The sequence below is a fragment of the Pipistrellus hanaki genome (genome assembly GCF_964339955.1).
Source record: "Pipistrellus hanaki genome assembly, contig: scaffold_41, whole genome shotgun sequence".
Classification (NCBI taxonomy): Eukaryota; Metazoa; Chordata; class Mammalia; order Chiroptera; family Vespertilionidae; genus Pipistrellus; species Pipistrellus hanaki.
In genome coordinates this window covers 591,037-608,230 of record NW_028182292.1, presented here as the reverse complement: position 1 = coordinate 608,230, position 17,194 = coordinate 591,037, and the positions used below count along the sequence as shown (strand labels likewise).

The following is a 17,194-nucleotide window of genomic DNA, read 5'->3' as shown; positions in this document are numbered from 1 at the left end:
GGCGCCGCGGGCGCGGGAGGCCGGGCTCAGAGCGTCCGGGCGCCCAGCCCCGCCCCCGAGCTCGTCACTCCCTCTCCCTCCCCCTCGGCCCGCCCTCCCCGCGCACCCTCCCCCGAGGACCCCCGCCCCCCGCCCCCCGCCCGCCGCCAACGCCGCCGCCGCCGCCGCTCGGGCTGCAGAACAATAAAGCCAGCCTCCCGGAGCCCCCCGCCGGGGACCCCCGCCCGCCCGGCCGAGCCCGCGCCGCCCCGCCGCCCCCCGCGCCGCACAGCGCGCCGGGTCGCTGGCCGAGGTGCTGGCCGGGCCGGCGCTGGCCGCGGTGCTGAAGCTGCCGCCGCCGCCGCCGCCGCCGCGCTCTCCGGGCCCGGCGCCGCCGCCCCCGGGGGCATGGGGGGCCGCTGACTGAGCTCCGCCGCGGTGGCGGGGGGGAGGGGCCGGGGGCTGCGGAGCCGGGCCAGCCCTGCACCCACTCGCAGCCTCCGGGCCCGGGACGGAGCCGCTCCCCCCCTCCCACCCCCCAGCCTCCTCCCCCGCCTGTCCAGGGGCGGCACTGCGGGCTGGGAAGCCGGGACCAGAGGAGGGAAGGAAGGGAGGAAGGAAGGGAAGAAGGAAGAAGGAAGGAAGGACGGAAGGAAGAGGAGAGCGGAGAGAAGAGGGAGGGGAGGACGCCGAAGAGGATCCGGAGGAGCCCAGGAGGAGGAGGAAGCGCCGGGAGGCAGGAGGCCGGAGGAGGCCAGCGTGGGGACCCGGCCGCCCGCAGCGCCGCTGGATGGTGACGGGGCCTCGCGGCGGCCGCAGCCCCCCCACGCCCCGGCTCCGCAGGCCCGCAGCGCCGGAGTCCCGCAGAAACCATGCCCAGGTCCTTCCTGGTCAAGAAGGTCAAACTTGACACGTTCTCCTCCGCGGACCTCGAGAGCTCCTACGGGCGCGCCCGCGGCGACCTCGGCGCACGGCTGCAGGAGAAAGGTGGGCACGGGACACCAGCCTCCACTGGTGGGGATGTGGGGGGCAGGGGCCCCCAGAGAGAGACCCTAGGGAAGGCCAGAGGGAGGTGGAGTGGATGGAGATGGGGGTTGGGGAGAAGCAAACGCAGAGACGGGCCTGAGCTGGCCTCAGGCCCAGCAGGGGCCCTGTCCATGCAGGAAAGAGGGTGGGGGGCCGGGGTCAGGGCCAGCAAGTGCCTGAAGGTGCACAATGACCCGCACCACTGCCCATGCCACATGGACCCCTGCTGACAGGATAGGACCTAGGGGTGCATGCAGACCCACACCCAGAGACCCAGGCCTGCTCAGTGCCCGCCTCTCTGCTTTGGCAACAGCGCCAGAACGGCTTGCTAGGGCTAGCAAGGGAGTTCTGTGAGCTGCAGGGAGTAGGCATGGGGGTCTGGGGGGTCGGGGGGGCTGCCCACATGCCAGGGAGAAGGCACCGCAGAGGCAGCATCGGCAGCTCCTCCCTGCAGCCGGGGTCAGGAGGAAGGATGTGGGTGGGTGGGCGGTGGGCAAGGGAGGCCCGGAGTGCTGGGAGCAGGGGGAGGCTCTTTGTGTGAGGGAGCCCAAGTTCAAGGACAACTGTTAGCATGCGGGTGGGCGAGGATGCTGGGGGTGCCAGCCACACGGGGTGGCAGAACCAGTGTGACCTGCAGGAACATGAGCCCCTGTGTGTGCGCCCATGTGACTGCGTGTGGCCATGTGACTGTGTGACTGTGTGTGTGTGTGTGTGTGTGTGTGTGACCCTGTGTGAGGGTGTACCTGCCTGTGTGCCCCTCCGAGGGACCCTGTGATTCTGGGCCACCGTGCACCCATGTGATGGGCTGCCCTGGCGGAGCTCATGTGGGTTGGGGGGGAAGGTGGCTGCATGTGGGACCCGCATTAGTGGGTGACGTGTCCCAGGGCCAGGGGACCCCAGGGGTGATAGAGCCAGAGCCTGCATCGTGTGGGGTGTGCGCTTGTGACTGAGGTTGTGAGCACCATCTTGTGCCTGAGAACTGCAGATTCCAGTATGAATGACACCCTGCCTGCAGCTTGTCCCCGAGAAGGTGTCCCCTGCTGGACACCTGCCCGGCTGCTGGCCTGGCTCAGGGAGGCCCCCACAGGGGTTAGGCCTGGGGGGAGAGAGCCATGGGGAGCCAGGTAGGACCCCGGGGTGCAGGGCATGGAAGGGACTGTGGGGAGAAGCAGATGGAAGGAGGGGGGGTAGGGCTGGAGCCAGAGGGGTCACCATGGCTGGGGCCTGGGGCCTGGGGCGATGAGAGGTGGTAGGAGTGCTGGCCGGAGGGCTGTGGGGTACCCGGCTCCCAGGCTTGTGGGGGGACTTAGGGGACAGGAGAGGGTGATTATCCAGGCTGGCTGCAGGCTCTGTCTCCTCCCCTCGCCCCCCCGAAAGCCAATGGGAACCCCAGAGGCTGTGGTGACGGGGTCCCTGGGCCGGCAGCCCCGGCTTTGTGCGCTGCGGGTCTGCAGTGTGTTGCATAATCAGGGAAAACTGCTGAAGTGGGGAGAACCCGAGGGGGAGGGGCGGGACGGGAAGGAGGGCGAGGGAAGCACCGCCCCTCCCCCCTGACCTTGAGGCGTTGCGGAAAGGGGGGCCTCCCTCCTCCCCCCGCGAGGGTGGGGCCCGGGGCGGCGGGGCGGGGCCCGGCCGGGCTCGGTCTCATCTCTCCTTTCCTCTCCTCTCTCCACCTCCGTCCTCCCGGTCCCCCGTCCCTCGGACCCTTTCCCTTTGTCCTTCTCCTCGGACCCCGGTGTCTCCTCCACCGCCCGGCTGGTTCCTGTCCCGCCGTCCGCCCATCCGTCCGCCCCGGCCCGCAGGATACCTCAACGACTACGCGGGGCCCACCTCTGTCTACGATGGCGACGCCGAGGCGGCCTTGCTCAAGGGGCCGTCCCCGGAGCCCATGTACGCGGCGGCCGTGCGGGGAGAGCTGGGCCCGGCGGCCGCGGGCTCGGCGCCCCCGCCCACGCCGCGCCCGGAGCTGGCCACGGCCGCGGGCGGCTACATCAACGGCGACGCGGCCGTCAGCGAGGGCTACGCAGCCGACGCCTTCTTCATCACCGACGGCCGCTCGCGCCGCAAGGCAGCCGCCCCCGCCACGGCCTCGGCTCCGGCCTCCGACGGCTCCAGAGGCGGCGGGGCCGCGGCTGGGTCCCGCGCGGCGGGGTCCGGGTCCGGGTCCGGGGTCCGGGGCGGCGGCGCGCGCGCGGGGGCCGGCGCGGAGGCGCGCGCGGGCCCGGGGCCCGGCGCCGGCGGCTCGGGGCCCCGGCACGCCTGCGGCGAGTGCGGCAAGACGTACGCCACGTCCTCGAACCTGAGCCGCCACAAGCAGACGCACCGCAGCCTGGACAGCCAGCTGGCGCGGCGCTGCCCGACGTGCGGCAAGGTGTACGTGTCCATGCCGGCCATGGCCATGCACCTGCTCACGCACGACCTGCGCCACAAGTGCGGCGTGTGCGGCAAGGCCTTCTCGCGGCCCTGGCTGCTGCAGGGCCACATGCGCTCGCACACGGGCGAGAAGCCCTTCGGCTGCGCGCACTGCGGCAAGGCCTTCGCCGACCGCTCCAACCTGCGCGCGCACATGCAGACGCACTCGGCCTTCAAGCACTTCCAGTGCAAGCGCTGCAAGAAGAGCTTCGCGCTCAAGTCCTATCTCAACAAGCACTACGAGTCCGCCTGCTTCAAGGGCGGCCCCGCGGCCCCGGCCCCCGCCCCGGCCCCGGCCGCGCCGCCGCAGCTCAGCCCCGTGCAGGCTTAGGGCGGCGGCCGCGCCCCCGCCGGTCGGCCGGGTTGGCTCTCAGCAATACGGGGCCCCCAGACGTGTCTCCGCCGGCGCCGGCGGCGCTCGGGTGGAGGGAGGGGCCGGAGGGCGGGCCCCTCCTCGCAGCAATAGGGGGAGGGGGCCCCCGCCTCGCCCGCCAGGGGCCTTGCCCGCCCCTTCAAGCAATAGGGTCCCGAGGGGAGACCCACCCCGAGCTCCCTCCCTTCCCCTCCAGGGTGCCCCAGGCTTTTCCCCAGCAATAGGGTCGAGGAGACCCAGAACCGAACCTCATCTTAGGTTTCTGGAGGCGGGGGCGGGGCGGGGCGAGGCAGGGAGCGCCCCTCCTCCCTCCTCTGCGCCCCGGATCGCGCCGCAGAGACTCAGGTCTTCCCCACCCCTTCCCGAGCCGTCCGGGGCCAGGCCCGCGGCCCAGGCGTGCAGGGAGCCGGCCCTCCCCGGCAGCAGGCCCAGCTGGGGCGGGGGCTCAGCCTGCGGAGGCTCTCCGCCCCCCAGTCTCAGCTGAGCCCCGAGAGTGTGAGGCGCGCGGGGGGCGGGAGGGAGGGAGGCGGACGGCGGCGCCCTCCCCCTCGGGTTCCTTCCGGGGCCTCAGTCCGAGCCGCTCCCTCACCCTCGCCTCGCATTCTCTGCCAAATCAGATTCTTCCAGCCCAGCCCTCCCTCCCCCCCGGGCTCTGTCCTCCATACGAATATAATGACGCATATCGAATCGCATGGACTTCTCCGACCTCTCAGCCCCCCGCCCCCGCCCCCCGTCCTGCCCCGGGGCCCCCCTCCCTAGATTCCGGGGCCCAGCAGGCAGGCCCGGGCGGCCCTCCACACACCTCTATGTATTCGCTTTGCGGGTAAAGCCCCCTGGGGGTGCGGATGCGTCGGGTTTTTCTTTTCTGTATTTTAACGTTTTATTTATGAACGGATTGCACTCGGGTCAGGGAAGGGGCGCCGAGGCGCATCCTCTCCCGTCGACGCCCGGGGCTCGGGATGCCCAGGACCGCGCTCCCCGCCCACGGGCTCCGCCTCCTGGGAGCCGCAGGCCCCGCCCCCGAGCCGCAGGCCCCGCCCCACTCGGTTGCCAACTTCTCGCCCGTCTATGCCAAAGCCTCGGCGGCGGCGACTCCGCCCCAAGGGCCCGCCCCATTGGCCGCCGCCGTTGTGACGTCACTGCATGCAGCCCCAGCCCTCCTCCCGTCCCTTCCCGGGGCTGCCCGCTCCCTCCTCCTCTTAGCTAGTCCGATGCCGATATAGAGCAATAATGCGCACTGCATGCGAAGCTGCCGCCGCCTCTAGTGACTGAGAATCAGGTATCCCCGCCCCGCTGCCCCCTAGGCCCCTAGATCAGGGATGCTGCGCGGGGCCGGCCGCGCAGCCTTTGTCCCCCCCCCTCCCCGCCCCGACCCCCCACGGCAGGACCCGGCGGTGTGACGGTGTCAGGGGGTGGCCCCAGGACCCCTCCTTCAGTTGTTCATCACCCACTGAGCGTGCATTGGGTACCTCCCTCTTAGGCGCCAGGCCCACTGCTGAGTCTGCCAGGGCCTGGGCGGCCTGCGGGGGCTGGGGGGGTTGCCTATTGGTGGCGGGGCCCAGCGCCCTTGGGTGTGCCAGGGACGGTGGCAGAGGCGAAGAGAGAGGCCAGATCCCTAAACCCAAACCCGCACCCCACCTTCCCACCCCGGGCCAGTGCTGGGCGTAGTCGGTCTCTGCCTCTGACTTGGGCCTGATGCGGGGCAAACACCTAGGCCCCAAGGTTGCCGCCTCGATCCCAGGGGCCCCAGGATTCCATGCCCTGGCTCTGCCGCCGGCTCAGCCCGTGGGGACAGGGCCCCAGGCCAGGTGGAAAGGTGCAGGCTGGCGGCCGGCCTTTGGTCAGCCCCATCCCCCAGGGCCCCAGCCCCGCGGCCGCTCAGCTGCCTCCTCTGCAGGCAGGGCCCACACCCCCAACCCCTACATCCCAGGTCGATGCCCACACAGCTCCCAAGCCGGGGCCTGCCCGCCTGTGCCGGGCACACCCGCATGCACACGCACACACAGGCACCCACCTCCCCCACGCCTGTCTGCCTACCGAGGGAGAAGGCTGGAGGGCAGCGGGCCGGCCAGGGCCTCCTGCTTCTCCCCACCCCACCCCCACCCCGCCGTGGAAAGCCATGGGCCCCCTCCTGCCCCCATAACTAAGCAGCACAATAACCGACTTAGCGAATTCAGGTAGAAGGAACGTTTAGGTAGCACCTATTTTGTACTGATTCTACGAGCAGGGCCCGAGATGCGGGGGCCCTCGGGTGGGGGCTGCGGCCGCCGGCCCGCCCCGCCTCCACCCCCGCCTGCGCCCCGCCGCCTTGTACATATACTCCCACCCGGAACAGGCCGGGATTTTTATTCGGGCCGCGCCCCTCTTCCGCCCCCGTTTGGGGCCGGGCCGGCCGGACAGACGGACGGACGGACAGACCTCCTTCCTAAGCACAATAGCACCAGCTCCCCGGAGCGCCGCACCTCCACGAGGAGAATAAACGCCACTCTTGATAGAACTCGGAGTGTCGGCTGGTGTGTCCGGGGCTGGACCCGCACTGCAGGGGGTGCTGGCCGGGTCGCTGGGGTGGGGGGCGCAGGATGGACAGGCCCAGGTAGGGCGTGCAGCCTGCTCACACCGCCCTGGGGGCACTCTGTTGCTCTTGGCTCAGGTGCACTCCCTCCGTGTCCATGTCCCCTTCTGCAAGAGCGTCTTTACACACCCCAGGGGCACCCCTCCCCCCCCAAAGCAAAGCAATCCCCCCCCCCCCCCCCCCCCCGCCCAAGGTAAACCTCCTCTCTGCACGAGTTGCAGGAGCTCCAACCTCCTGCGTGAAGCCAGACCCAGCTCAGGGCAGTTCTGGAATGGCCCGAGTGGTCCAGCAGGGCCCGGAGTCCCGAGGGAGGCCAGAGGTGCCCCCACTCTCCCTGGGGGCTCCTGCTGCCCTGGCAAGCGCTCCTGATGCCGGTGGAGAAAAGTGGAATTGACGAGGGTGCTGTGAGGTCTGATCCCTTCCTGCAGCCTGATCCCCACATCCTGACCCACCCACCCAGGGGACAGGTTCCCCATCTGAGGAGGCCTCCATGGTCCTGGGGAGGAGGTGCCCAGGGTCCGAGAGGCTTCCACAAGCGCCCACAGCCCCCTCAGCCTGGAGAGGATGAGTCCCAGCTGAAGAGGTGAGGGTGGGGCTGTGCAGGGTGGGGACAGCCTGGGGACACAGACACACGCCTGAGACACTTAGGCAGGTACGAGCTGAGGCTCGAGGTGAGACCCGGTCAGCCCACACTGGCGGGAGAGAGGCCCACCCAGACTACCTCGGTGGACAGTAGGGAGTCTGACCTGCAGCAGGGTGGGGCTTATGTGGGCCCCGCTCCCCCTCAGAGCCGAGGTTCCTCCTTATTCGTGCATTCAGTCTGTGCCTTCTCCCTGGCCCCTGGCCCTCAGCTTCAGTGTGGACCTTGGCTTCCCCCTTCCCCTCCATGGCCCCTCTCACCCCTGCCACCCTCCTTTCTGGTCACATCACTTGTGTCCCCATTTGCCAGCTGAGCACTTGCAGCTGGGATGTGGACATAGTTATTAGGCCTCCAACACGATCCTTCACTTTAAAAAATATATATATTTTTTATTGATTTCAAAGAGGAAGGGAGAGGGAGAGAGAGAGAGAGAGAAAGAAATATAAATGATGAGCCCTAGCCAGTTTTGCTCAGTGGATAGAGCATTGGCCTGCAGACTGAAGGGTCCCTGGTTCGACTCCTGGTCAGGGCACATGCCCAAGTTGCAGACTGGATCCCCAGTGGGGGGTGTGCAGGAGGCAGCCCATTAGTGGTTCTCATTAGAGATGTTTCTATCTTTCCCTTTTCCTTTTTCTCTGAAATCAATAAAAATATATTTTAAAAAAAGTTTTAAAAAACAACAACAAAAAATATCTGCCAGTTAGGGATGCCAGGCTGGCATCAGCCCCAGAATGTCCAGCGGCAGCAAGAAAGTGTTACCAGTGGCCCTGGGCGCCGCTGTAGAGGTGGTGGTGCAGGGGCGAGCTAGGCCCAGAGGAGAGGCCACCGACCTCAGGCTGAGCCTGCTACAGGTGTGTTTTAGGTAAATCAGGCCTGAGCCCCCAGTAAGCCCCAAACCCTGAGGTCCAGATAGAATGCTCGCAGCCCAGCCCCGTGAGAGATGCAGGTTAAGCCAAGGTGGGATGCGGACGTGCCTGCCCGCGGGCCGCATGTTGTGGTTGTCATGGTGGCTTGGTTTCATTTGAGCACAGCGGGGGGATGGCAGACTCTACAAAGACACAGAAGGCCCGGGTCCCGGAGGTTCGGCATCCCCTGGCTAACCTGGCTGGGTGGGGACCGCCTGGGACGTCTGCGGACGCGGGCGGGAGGGAGGCTGGTTGGGGGGGCGTGCCTACTCCAGCTGTCAGCACGGTCTGGGTCCTGGGAACACGCGGGCTGGGCGGGCGTCCCAGGGACGCGGGACCTGGGACTTTCTCCCGCTCCATTCTCTGGCCCGGCGCCTGTCTGACAACCGACGCCGAGGAGAAGCTGGTGCCCGCGGTGAGAACCACGGTCGATCTCCGCAAGGTGCGCTTGACCCGCTGGGGAGGGTGGGGGGGCCGAGGCGAGCTCCCACAGACAGGGCTCCGATCGGCGGCCGGTCGGTGACGCCCCGTGGGTTTCATAACTAACCTCCATCCCTCACCCCGCGCCTGTTTTTGCGGAGTGGGCCATGGGGCAGGCCAACGGCCAGGGCAGGCGCACCGCTGCCAGCAAGGGCCTCCGGTCGATTGCGCGCGGGGAAACCACAACTCCCAGGATGCCCCGCCACGAGCGACCACGATTCCCAGAGCGCCCCGCGCGCCCGCGGACTACAAATGGGTGCGCGCCGAGCCCGCCCGCCAGTGAGCGGCTCTCGGAGCGACCCTGCGGCGATCCGGCGCGGGCAGGCCTGGCCGGCGCGCGCTGATTGGCGGCTCGGGCGGCGCGTGGGCTACGGCGGCCGGCAGGGGGCGGCGGCGGCGGCCGTTGGCCTTGGGTCCAGAGGCGGGGCCGCGGGCCTCGGGCGCGGAGAGCCCGGCGCGCTAGGACTCGGCCGCGGCGAGGTGCGTGCGGCTGGATCATGAGCGACCGCAGCGGCGCGGGCGGCTCCCGGCGCCGGAGGACGGGGTCGCGGACCTCGGGCCAGGGCGGCGGCGGCGGCGGCGGCGGCCCGGCGGCAGCGGAAGAAGTGCGGGACGTGGGCGCCGCGGGGGACGCGCCGGCCTCGGCCCCGGAGAAGGACAAGGACCGAGACGCCAAAGGGGGCAGCGGCTCCTGGGACCTTAGGTGAGCGGTGCCACTGACTCATGTAACCTTTGACCCCTGACCCAGGCCCCTGCGACCCTTCCTGTCCCTTGGGCCATCCCGCAGCAGCCAGGGTTGCCCCCAGGGAAACTGAGGCTGAGGGGTGCAGGGCGCCCGCCGAGGTCACGCAGGCGGGGCGCCGAGGGGAGCCGGCCGCAGCCCCCGCTGGCAGCCCCTACTCCGTCTCATCCTCAGGTGGGATCGGAGCCGCCGGCTGGGGCGGGCGGGCTGGTCCCAGCCGGGCACAGCTTTCCTCCGTCTGGACCGAGATGGTCGGATCCGGGGATTGTGATGCCTTCGGGGTGGGGGAGCGGGCCCGCTGGGGAGGCCAGCAGGAGAGCGGCTGCTGAGGACAGAGGGGGTGGGCGCAGTGAGTGGCTGTCCCTTCCTCTCCTGGCGCGCTCATCCCTCACCCGGCGCCCGGCCGGCCCGGGCCCTGCTTGGTGCCAGGACGAGTGCTTGCTGTGGGGACAGAGCTGGGCCTTGGTGGGGAACAGGAGAGGGTCTGAGACGGGCGCACCTCCGGTGAAGGACTGGGAGGAAGGGATGGAGGAAGCGAGGCGAGGCCGAGGGGACCCCCACGCCACACTCAGGGCTCTGGCTCCGGAGCAGCTTGAGGACTAGAGGTTATGGAGGAGGAAGTGAGCGGCCAGGATTTGCTCGGTAAACAAGGACTGAGGCTTTCCTCCCGGGGCGCCCTGGGGACGGGGCGCGGGCAGCTGGGGTGTGGGCACTGTCCTTGCCCTTGGGGTGCTCACAGTCCACCTGGGCGATAAGGTAATCTCCACGCCGCAGTGTGAGCAAAGGTCAGACACGAAGTTCGAGAAGGCTCGCCCTGCGGGTGTCTCTAGGAGAGGGATGCTTTCTTGGGGGGAGGTGCTGCTGAGGGAGGCTGCAAAGAATGGGGGTTCTTGAGGGCCCTCTGCTAGCTCCCCAAGTCACTACACGGGCCAGAACCGGTCCTGTGCCTTTGCTAGCTGGGCGGAGGGGACCCTGTCCGCCCACCTTGGGGGCTGGACCCCTGGACGGGGAGGGGGCGGGGCTGAGCCTGCCTGGCTCTGGCTGTCCTCCTAGATTGGCCTCTGGCCCTCGGCCTCCACCTGCCTGCTGTGTGCCTGTGTGTCCGTCCCGTGTCCGTCGTCGTGTGTCGTGTGTCCCGTGTCCCCCCCCCCCCCCCCCCCCCCCCCCCCCCGTTTCCTGCTCACCTGCCGGCCAGGCTCCTGTGTGAGCTCATTTCTTCCAACCCATGGCCAGGGTGTGGCTGTGGGCAGGAAGGAGAGGGCACCTCCTTCTGCCCTGCCTGGCTCAGTCCTTCCCAGGCTCCACACTCCCTCAGAAGGCTCCCCAGCGGCTTTCCCTGGGGTGTCCCCTGCCTCTCCCCTCCCAGAGGGTCCGAGGCTATGGGAGCTCCCTCAGCCCTCAGGCTTGGCCAGAGGCGGGGGGAGTGCTGAGGAGGTGGCAGCCGGGGGTGAGCTGGCACTCTGGTCCCCTTTGCTCTGCTTGGCCCACGAACTGGGCCACGTGGCCCCAGGCGTGGCTCACCACCAGGGGCTGTGCCTGTGGGCCAGCTTCAACCCTTGTGGGGCCTCAGTTTCCCTGTGCCCAGCCCCGTGCCGATGTGCCGGCTGAGTGAGGTGACATTGTTAGAAGGGCCCCGCTGGCTGGGTGGGCCGGGGGCGTGGGTGTGGGTGCTGCAGGGCTGAGGCTGGGAAGCCCCTGCAGGAGGGGAGAGGGTAAGTCTGGCGTGGGGGCAGAGCCTGTCTCCCGTGCCAGCATGCCCGTTGGTTGTCTGGCTCTGCTGCTTTCTCCCCGGGCTGGGGCCTCTGCCCTGGGGTTGAGGATGGCCAGAAAGCAGGTGGAGGGCGCTAGGGGTCTGGCTGGGCTGCTTGGGGAGGGTCTGAAAAGGTTCTATGACGTCACTTTGTGTCAGCTTGGAAAAGACGCCCCCCCCCCCATTTTCATCTTAGAGACTGACTCAGATAAAGCCAGCACAGTCTTGGTGGCCCAAAGGGGGCAGGGGTCATGGTGTTGTGAAAGGCCTGTGGGTGTGCCGGGCTGGCACTGCAGGAGGCGGCTTGGGGCTGGTTCCAGTGGAAGCCAATGGGCTTGGGCTTGGGGGAGGGCGTCTGGGACAGGCTCAGACCCTCCCCTCCGGGAGCTGGGCCTCGGACCCCTACCTGCCTCGCAGAAAGGCAGGTGCAGGGCCTCCGGGGAAGAGGGCCTTGGGTAGAGGTCACAGGAGGGACCCAGGAGGTGATGCCAGGAGGCCAGGGAGAGGCAGGAGTGCGTGTCCCTGCTGCCTGGCTGGAGAACGTGGAGCAGCATCTTGGCTTCTTGGTCCCTTGTCTCCCCTCTGAGTGCGGACCCCAGCCACAGCCAGGCTGGCCCCCGACCCCAGCCACAGCCACAGCCAGGCTGGCCCCCGACCCCAGCCACAGCCAGGCTGGCCCCCGACCCCAGCCACAGCCACAGCCAGGCTGGCCCCCGACCACAGCCACAGCCACAGCCAGGCTGGCCCCCGACCCCAGCCACAGCCAGGCTGGCCCCCGACCCCAGCCACAGCCAGGCTGGCCCCTGACCCCAGCCACAGCCAGGCTGGCCCCCGACCCCAGCCACAGCCACAGCCAGGCTGGCCCCCGACCACAGCCACAGCCACAGCCAGGCTGGCCCCCGACCCCAGCCACAGCCAGGCTGGCCCTGACCCTAGCCATAGCCAGGCTGGCCGCTGAGGCAGGCCTGCTTCCCCATCCGTACCTCTCAGGCAGATGTGTCTGCAGGAGGGGAGGCCCTGGCCTCACCAGTTTCAAAACTGGAGGCCTTGCTCAATGTTCGTGGGGCTTCCTGCTGGCGAGGTGCTGGGTGAGCCCCACAGCCTTTCCCCTGCCCCACCTCCGAGGACCAGGCAGGGACGTGAGGGTCCCCAGCCTGAGCACTGGGGGGAGCAGTCCTGCCTGCTTCCATGGGAAACCCCAGTCACCAGGTGTCCGGCCCGTGGGCTCCGCTCAGCCCCCAGCCCGGCAGGAACACAGCGCTGCCTGCGGTCGGAGGCGCAGTGCCGGAGAGCTTGCCGCACTGCTCCCCGAGGGTCCCACCAACTGGTGCTCAGCTGGTCCCGGCCAATGGTGGCCAGTGTGGGGGCTGGCTTGAGGGGGGTCCCTTCCGCTCCCTGGTAGGTGGGACAGGCCAGCACCACTCCATAGCTAGGTGGTTGGCTGCAGCTAGAGGCTGCAGATGTTGCTGGGGCCTGGCCTGGATGCTCCTGCCCCCGTGGCCCCTGCCTGGCTCCCCTCGGACTGTCGGGAGGGTTGGCGAGGGGAGAGGACACAGCTGCTGGGAGGGATGAATTGCCCAGTGTGAAGAACTGACTTTGGCTGCCCCGGGCTGGGAGGGGTGGGCAGCTGTGGCCCTGCCCGAGGTTCTCACTGCCTTCTGCCTGTCAGGTGCCACCGCCTGCAGGATTCTTTGTTCAGCTCGGACAGCGGCTTCAGCAACTACCGTGGCATCCTGAATTGGTGTGTGGTGATGCTGGTGAGTGGCTGGTGGGTGTGTGTGGGAGGCTTCTATGCTGTGAGCTGTGGCTTGAGGGGCACCGAGGAGCAGAGAGGAGGGGACAGGAGGGTGGCTGGCCTGGGCTGATGGGCTGTGGGGTTGAGGATGGGGTGTTCTGTGCGTGTGGGGTTCCCTTGGCAGCTCGTGTGCGTGGTTTTGGGGTCCCAGAAGAATCCCCTGCTCCTGAATGGCCCTCGTGGGTGTGGAGCCCTGGCTGGCCTGGCCTGGGGCAAGCGGGTGTGAAGGTGGCTTTTGGGCTCAGCACAGCAACCAGCCACTGCCCTGCAGGCTGCCCCCTCCCTCAGCCTGGGTCGTAGGTGCTCCAGGAGCACGCCTCTAACACACCTGTGGCCTGGCCGAGGCCCTGCCGTTGGGCCCTTCCTGCTGGCACCGTGTGGGGTGGGACCAGCAGTCCTGGCCCAGGAGCAGCTGGAGTCCAGGGTCAATGGGTGGCATGAGGGCGGGGCTGGAACAAGGGTCTGTCTGGGCCCAGCCCCATCCACTCTGGCTGATATGGCCCCCGGCCTTCAACCCCAGCCTACGGCACACACCTGCCCCAAGGCTCCTGGCTGCCACGTGGAGGCCCCAGGCACACTGCACCCTCCCTGCGCAATGCTAGGAGGCGCCCTGGGAGCTGTGGGCACACTGCCTGGTGGGTGAGAGGCTGGTGGGATGGGGTCCTTGTCCTCTGGAGCCATTGGAGGTCTGGGCTGGCTGGCAGAGGCTTGGCAGGGCAGCACTGCTCTGCTCACCCGGGCCTGCCTGGCCCTTGGCGCAGCCCCACAGCCTTTCCCCTGCTTCTGGAGCCTCTGCTGGGCCCACCGCAGACTGCGGCTCAGCTGTGCGTGCCCGCCTCTCTTGCAGATCTTGAGCAATGCACGGTTGTTTTTGGAGAACCTCATCAAGTGAGTTCTTCCCCAGGGCCCCGGCTCCACCCCCGAGGCCCAGCCGCAATCACTGCCAACTCGGGCCCCCCTTACCTGCTCAGGCCTTCATCTCCCCAACCCCCAGGTACGGCATTCTGGTGGACCCCATCCAGGTGGTGTCTCTGTTCCTAAAGGACCCCTACAGCTGGCCCGCCCTGTGCCTGATTATTGGTGAGCTGGGCACCGAGGAGGGTCTTGGGTGGGGAGGGCTTCCTGGGCCTGAGCCGCCCTGTGCTCTTCTGTCCTCAGTGGCCAATGCCTTTGCTGTGGCCGCCTTCCACGTGGAGAAGCGCCTGGCGGTGGTAAGCAGGGCCTGCATGATGCTGCCCGGCCAGAGTCCCCTCCTCGCAGGCCTGGACCACCCTCCCCACTGTGTGTGGCTCTCCTGGGAGGAGCTGCACCCTCGGCCTGGCAGCTCCCCAGGGAGACCCTGGGCAGGGAGTAGGCCCTGGCTCAGTGCTGCCCCCTCCCCAGGGTGCCCTGACGGAGCAGGCGGGGCTGCTGCTGCACACGCTCAACCTGGTCACCATCCTCTGCTTCCCAGCGTCTGTGGCCTTCCTGCTGGAGTCCATCACTCCAGGTGCCCCCATCCCACCTGCCCCATCCCAGCCAGTTGTGGGGGGACCCTGGGGGAGACGCAGGCCAGCCTCGGGCTGCCCTGGCCGCGGCTCTCCTGTGGGTGGTGGGAGGCCTCGGCCTGAGCCTGCCTTTCCTGCAGTGGGCTCCGTGCTGGCCCTGATGACCTACACCATCCTCTTCCTGAAGCTGTTCTCCTACCAGCACGTCAACCTGTGGTGCCGAGAGAACAGGGCTAGTGCCAAGGCCAAGGCTGGTGAGCTGGGAGGCTGGCTGCCGGGCGGGCGGGCCTGGGCAGCAGCAGGGCCTCACCTTCGCATCCTCTCCCTCCCTCGCCGCCTCCAGCTTCTACCGGGAAGAAGGCCAACGGTGGGGCCAACGGTGGGGCGGCCCAACCCCCCGGCACCGTGAGCTACCCCGACAACCTGACCTACGGAGGTGGGGGCTGCAGCTGGCCTGGGGGCGGGGCAGGGGTGGGGTCCAGAGGCGGGCCCTGTGCCAGCTCTGCCCTCCCGTTCCAGATCTGTACTACTTCCTCTTTGCCCCCACGCTGTGTTACGAACTCAACTTTCCCCGCTCCCCCCGCATCCGAAAGCGCTTCCTGCTGCGGCGGCTCCTGGAGATGGTGAGGCTGGGGCTGTGAGGGGCTGGGGGGCTGCGAGGGGCTGGGGGGCTCCAGGGGCTGGGGGCTGCGAGGGGCTGGGGGGCTGTGGGGGGCTAGGGGGCTGCGAGGGGCTGGGGGGCTCCAGGGCTGGGGCTCAGTTTGCTGCTCTGCTTCCTCCCCAGCTGTTCTTCACCCAGCTCCAGGTGGGGCTGATCCAGCAGGTATGGCGAGGACGGGTGGGGGGCAGGGGGCCGCCTGGTGCTCTGGGGGAGCTGATGTGTGCTCTTCTTTGCAGTGGATGGTCCCCACCATCCAGAACTCCATGAAGCCGTTCAAGGTGAGTGCCAGGCTCCCCGTGGCGGGAGGGGTGTGGCCTGGGAGCCCGCTGAGCCTTGTTCCCGCAGGACATGGACTACTCCCGCATCATCGAGCGCCTCCTGAAGCTGGCGGTGAGCAGGCTGAGGCTGGGCCTGGGGCGGGCCTGAGGGGTGGGGGTGCTGGACCCTGACACCACCTCTCCCCCAGGTCCCCAACCACCTCATCTGGCTCATCTTCTTCTACTGGCTCTTCCACTCCTGCCTGAACGCCGTGGCCGAGCTCATGCAGTTTGGGGACCGCGAGTTCTACCGGGACTGGTGGTGGGTGACCTCAGTGGGGCCGGGCTGGGCCGGTCATGGCGCCCTCTGATCACCATCTCTTACCCCAGGAACTCTGAGTCCGTCACCTACTTCTGGCAGAACTGGAACATCCCTGTGCACAAGTGGTGTCTCAGGTGAGTGTGTGGTGGTGGCGGCAGGTCCTTTTGTGGCCCTGGGCGCCTGCCCACGGCCTCCTTCTCCACAGACACTTCTACAAGCCGATGGTCCGGCGTGGCTACAGCAAGTGGGTCGCCAGGACCGGGGTGTTCCTGGCCTCAGCCTTCTTCCACGAGGTCAGTGCTTTGTGGGCACCCTGCCTGGGGCCCGGCGCTGGGGTGCCGTGGCCCCGAGGAGCCAGCTGACAGCCTCTCCCCCTCCCCCAGTACCTGGTGAGCATCCCTCTGCGCATGTTCCGGCTCTGGGCTTTCACCGGCATGATGGCTCAGGTGAGCGCGGGGCCTCCTCGCCTGCTCAGGTGCCCGGGGCAACCAGCCCGTGGTCACCGCGGCGGCTGACGCACGCCCTCACCCCCAGCTCCCGCTGGCCTGGATAGTGAGCCGGTTCTTCCGTGGCAACTACGGCAACGCAGCCGTGTGGCTGTCGCTCATCATAGGGCAGCCCGTGGCGGTGCTCATGTACGTCCACGACTACTACGTGCTTCACCACGAGGCCCTGGCGGCAGAGGCCTGAGCTGCTGCCCACACTCCTCACTGCCACCTCGCCTGCCTCACTGCCCATGGCCTCCCCCTGGCTGGGAGGCCTCTCTGCCCCTATGGGGCTCTTGCCCTCAGGAATGGGAGCAGCAGCACAGGCCAGTGCCTCAAGGACCTGTGCTGACCCTCCCCAGGGTCTGAGGGTGTCAATAAAGTACTGTCCAGCGTGAGCTCAGCCTGCTGAGGGCGCTGGGTACGGCCTCACCACCTGGTCTGACAGCGCTGGTTGTGGGGACTTCCTGGGCTCAGAGGGCCTTAGGCTGTGCTCTTGGGATGGGGAGCTGGGTCCCTTGGGATCCCACCCGACATCCTGGGTGGTAGCTCTCACTGCCTGAGGTCTGCTGCGGCGACTTCCTGCCCAGACCCCCTTGACCCCGTGTGGTGTGGCTCAGAAGTGGGTGCCTAGTCTTCCTAGAAGTGGACCTTGGCTTGGGGCCGGGCCTGGAGAAGGGTCAAGTAGTGTGCCGATCCTTGCCTGGGCCTCCCCCTTGGTGGTGGGGGCTCCCGTCTCTGGAACAATCGTCTGCACGACCTGAGCGAGTGGACTTCCCACCCTGCTCTGGCCCGGGCTGGGTGGTCCCCACGGTGCAGCCTCAGGACCCCGCTGCCGGCCAGGTGGGAGGTGGCCGGGCCCGTTCCCACCTCGTCTTAAGGATCCGCTCGGGCACGGAGCGCCTGGGGCTGGGCCGGGCCAGGCGAGGTTGGCAGCTGGGGCCCCACAGGAAGTGAGATGCCCAAGAGCTCCACCGCATCCTCCTCTTCCTTGGGCCACGGAGGCACTGCCAGAGGGGCCTGCCCATGGAGGGTGGGAGCACTGGGGAAACTCCTGGGGGCGCCAGCTGTCAGGCGGGCTGTGCCTTGCCTTTCCGTGGCTGACAGCACAGGAGCCGGACACACAAGGCCAGAATGCCCTTCTCCCAGAGCAGGCCCCGCACACAGTGAGGGCTCTGCTGGGCAGACAAGCCCTCCCCCAGCCCTGCAGCCCCACGGGCCCCTCCCGGCTCCTTTAACGATCCTGAGTGCACGCAGGCCCTCCTGCTGGGGCCTCCTCACTGCCCCTGGGAGTGGCCACAGGCCAGT

At 68.5% G+C, this 17,194-nt stretch overlaps 2 protein-coding genes across 2 annotated transcripts; both read left to right on the top strand.

The window, feature by feature from the left end:
* SCRT1 (scratch family transcriptional repressor 1) lies at positions 1-6,287 on the top strand. The gene is made up of 2 exons (XM_084907274.1): positions 1-966; positions 2,808-6,287. Exons 1-2 carry the CDS (start codon positions 852-854, stop codon positions 3,746-3,748), a joined length of 1,056 nt encoding a protein of 351 aa, XP_084763400.1. The 5' UTR covers positions 1-851; the 3' UTR covers positions 3,749-6,287.
* A 2,374-nt stretch (positions 6,288-8,661) lies between these two features.
* Positions 8,662-16,321, top strand: DGAT1 (diacylglycerol O-acyltransferase 1). Its single transcript, XM_084907251.1, has 17 exons — positions 8,662-9,090; positions 12,549-12,636; positions 13,522-13,562; positions 13,669-13,754; positions 13,833-13,885; positions 14,058-14,163; positions 14,302-14,415; positions 14,505-14,597; positions 14,681-14,784; positions 14,946-14,984; positions 15,059-15,100; positions 15,168-15,212; positions 15,289-15,401; positions 15,470-15,535; positions 15,607-15,694; positions 15,785-15,847; positions 15,936-16,321. The coding sequence occupies exons 1-17, from the start codon at positions 8,885-8,887 to the stop codon at positions 16,089-16,091; spliced, it is 1,503 nt and encodes a 500-aa protein (XP_084763377.1). The 5' UTR covers positions 8,662-8,884; the 3' UTR covers positions 16,092-16,321.
* Positions 16,322-17,194: the final 873 nt, after the last annotated feature.

What these genes read in the sequence shown, in the direction of transcription:
- SCRT1 (XM_084907274.1), top strand. Translation starts at nt 852, where the DNA reads ATGCCCAGGTCCTTCCTGGTCAAGAAGGTCAAACTTGACACGTTCTCC. An exon ending in CGCACGGCTGCAGGAGAAAG is followed by an intron (nt 967 to 2,807) that starts GTGGGCACGGGA and finishes CCCGGCCCGCAG; the next exon opens with GATACCTCAACGACTACGCG.
- DGAT1 (XM_084907251.1), top strand. Translation starts at nt 8,885, where the DNA reads ATGAGCGACCGCAGCGGCGCGGGCGGCTCCCGGCGCCGGAGGACGGGG. An exon ending in TTTTTGGAGAACCTCATCAA is followed by an intron (nt 13,563 to 13,668) that starts GTGAGTTCTTCC and finishes CCCAACCCCCAG; the next exon opens with GTACGGCATTCTGGTGGACC. An exon ending in ACTCCATGAAGCCGTTCAAG is followed by an intron (nt 15,101 to 15,167) that starts GTGAGTGCCAGG and finishes TTGTTCCCGCAG; the next exon opens with GACATGGACTACTCCCGCAT.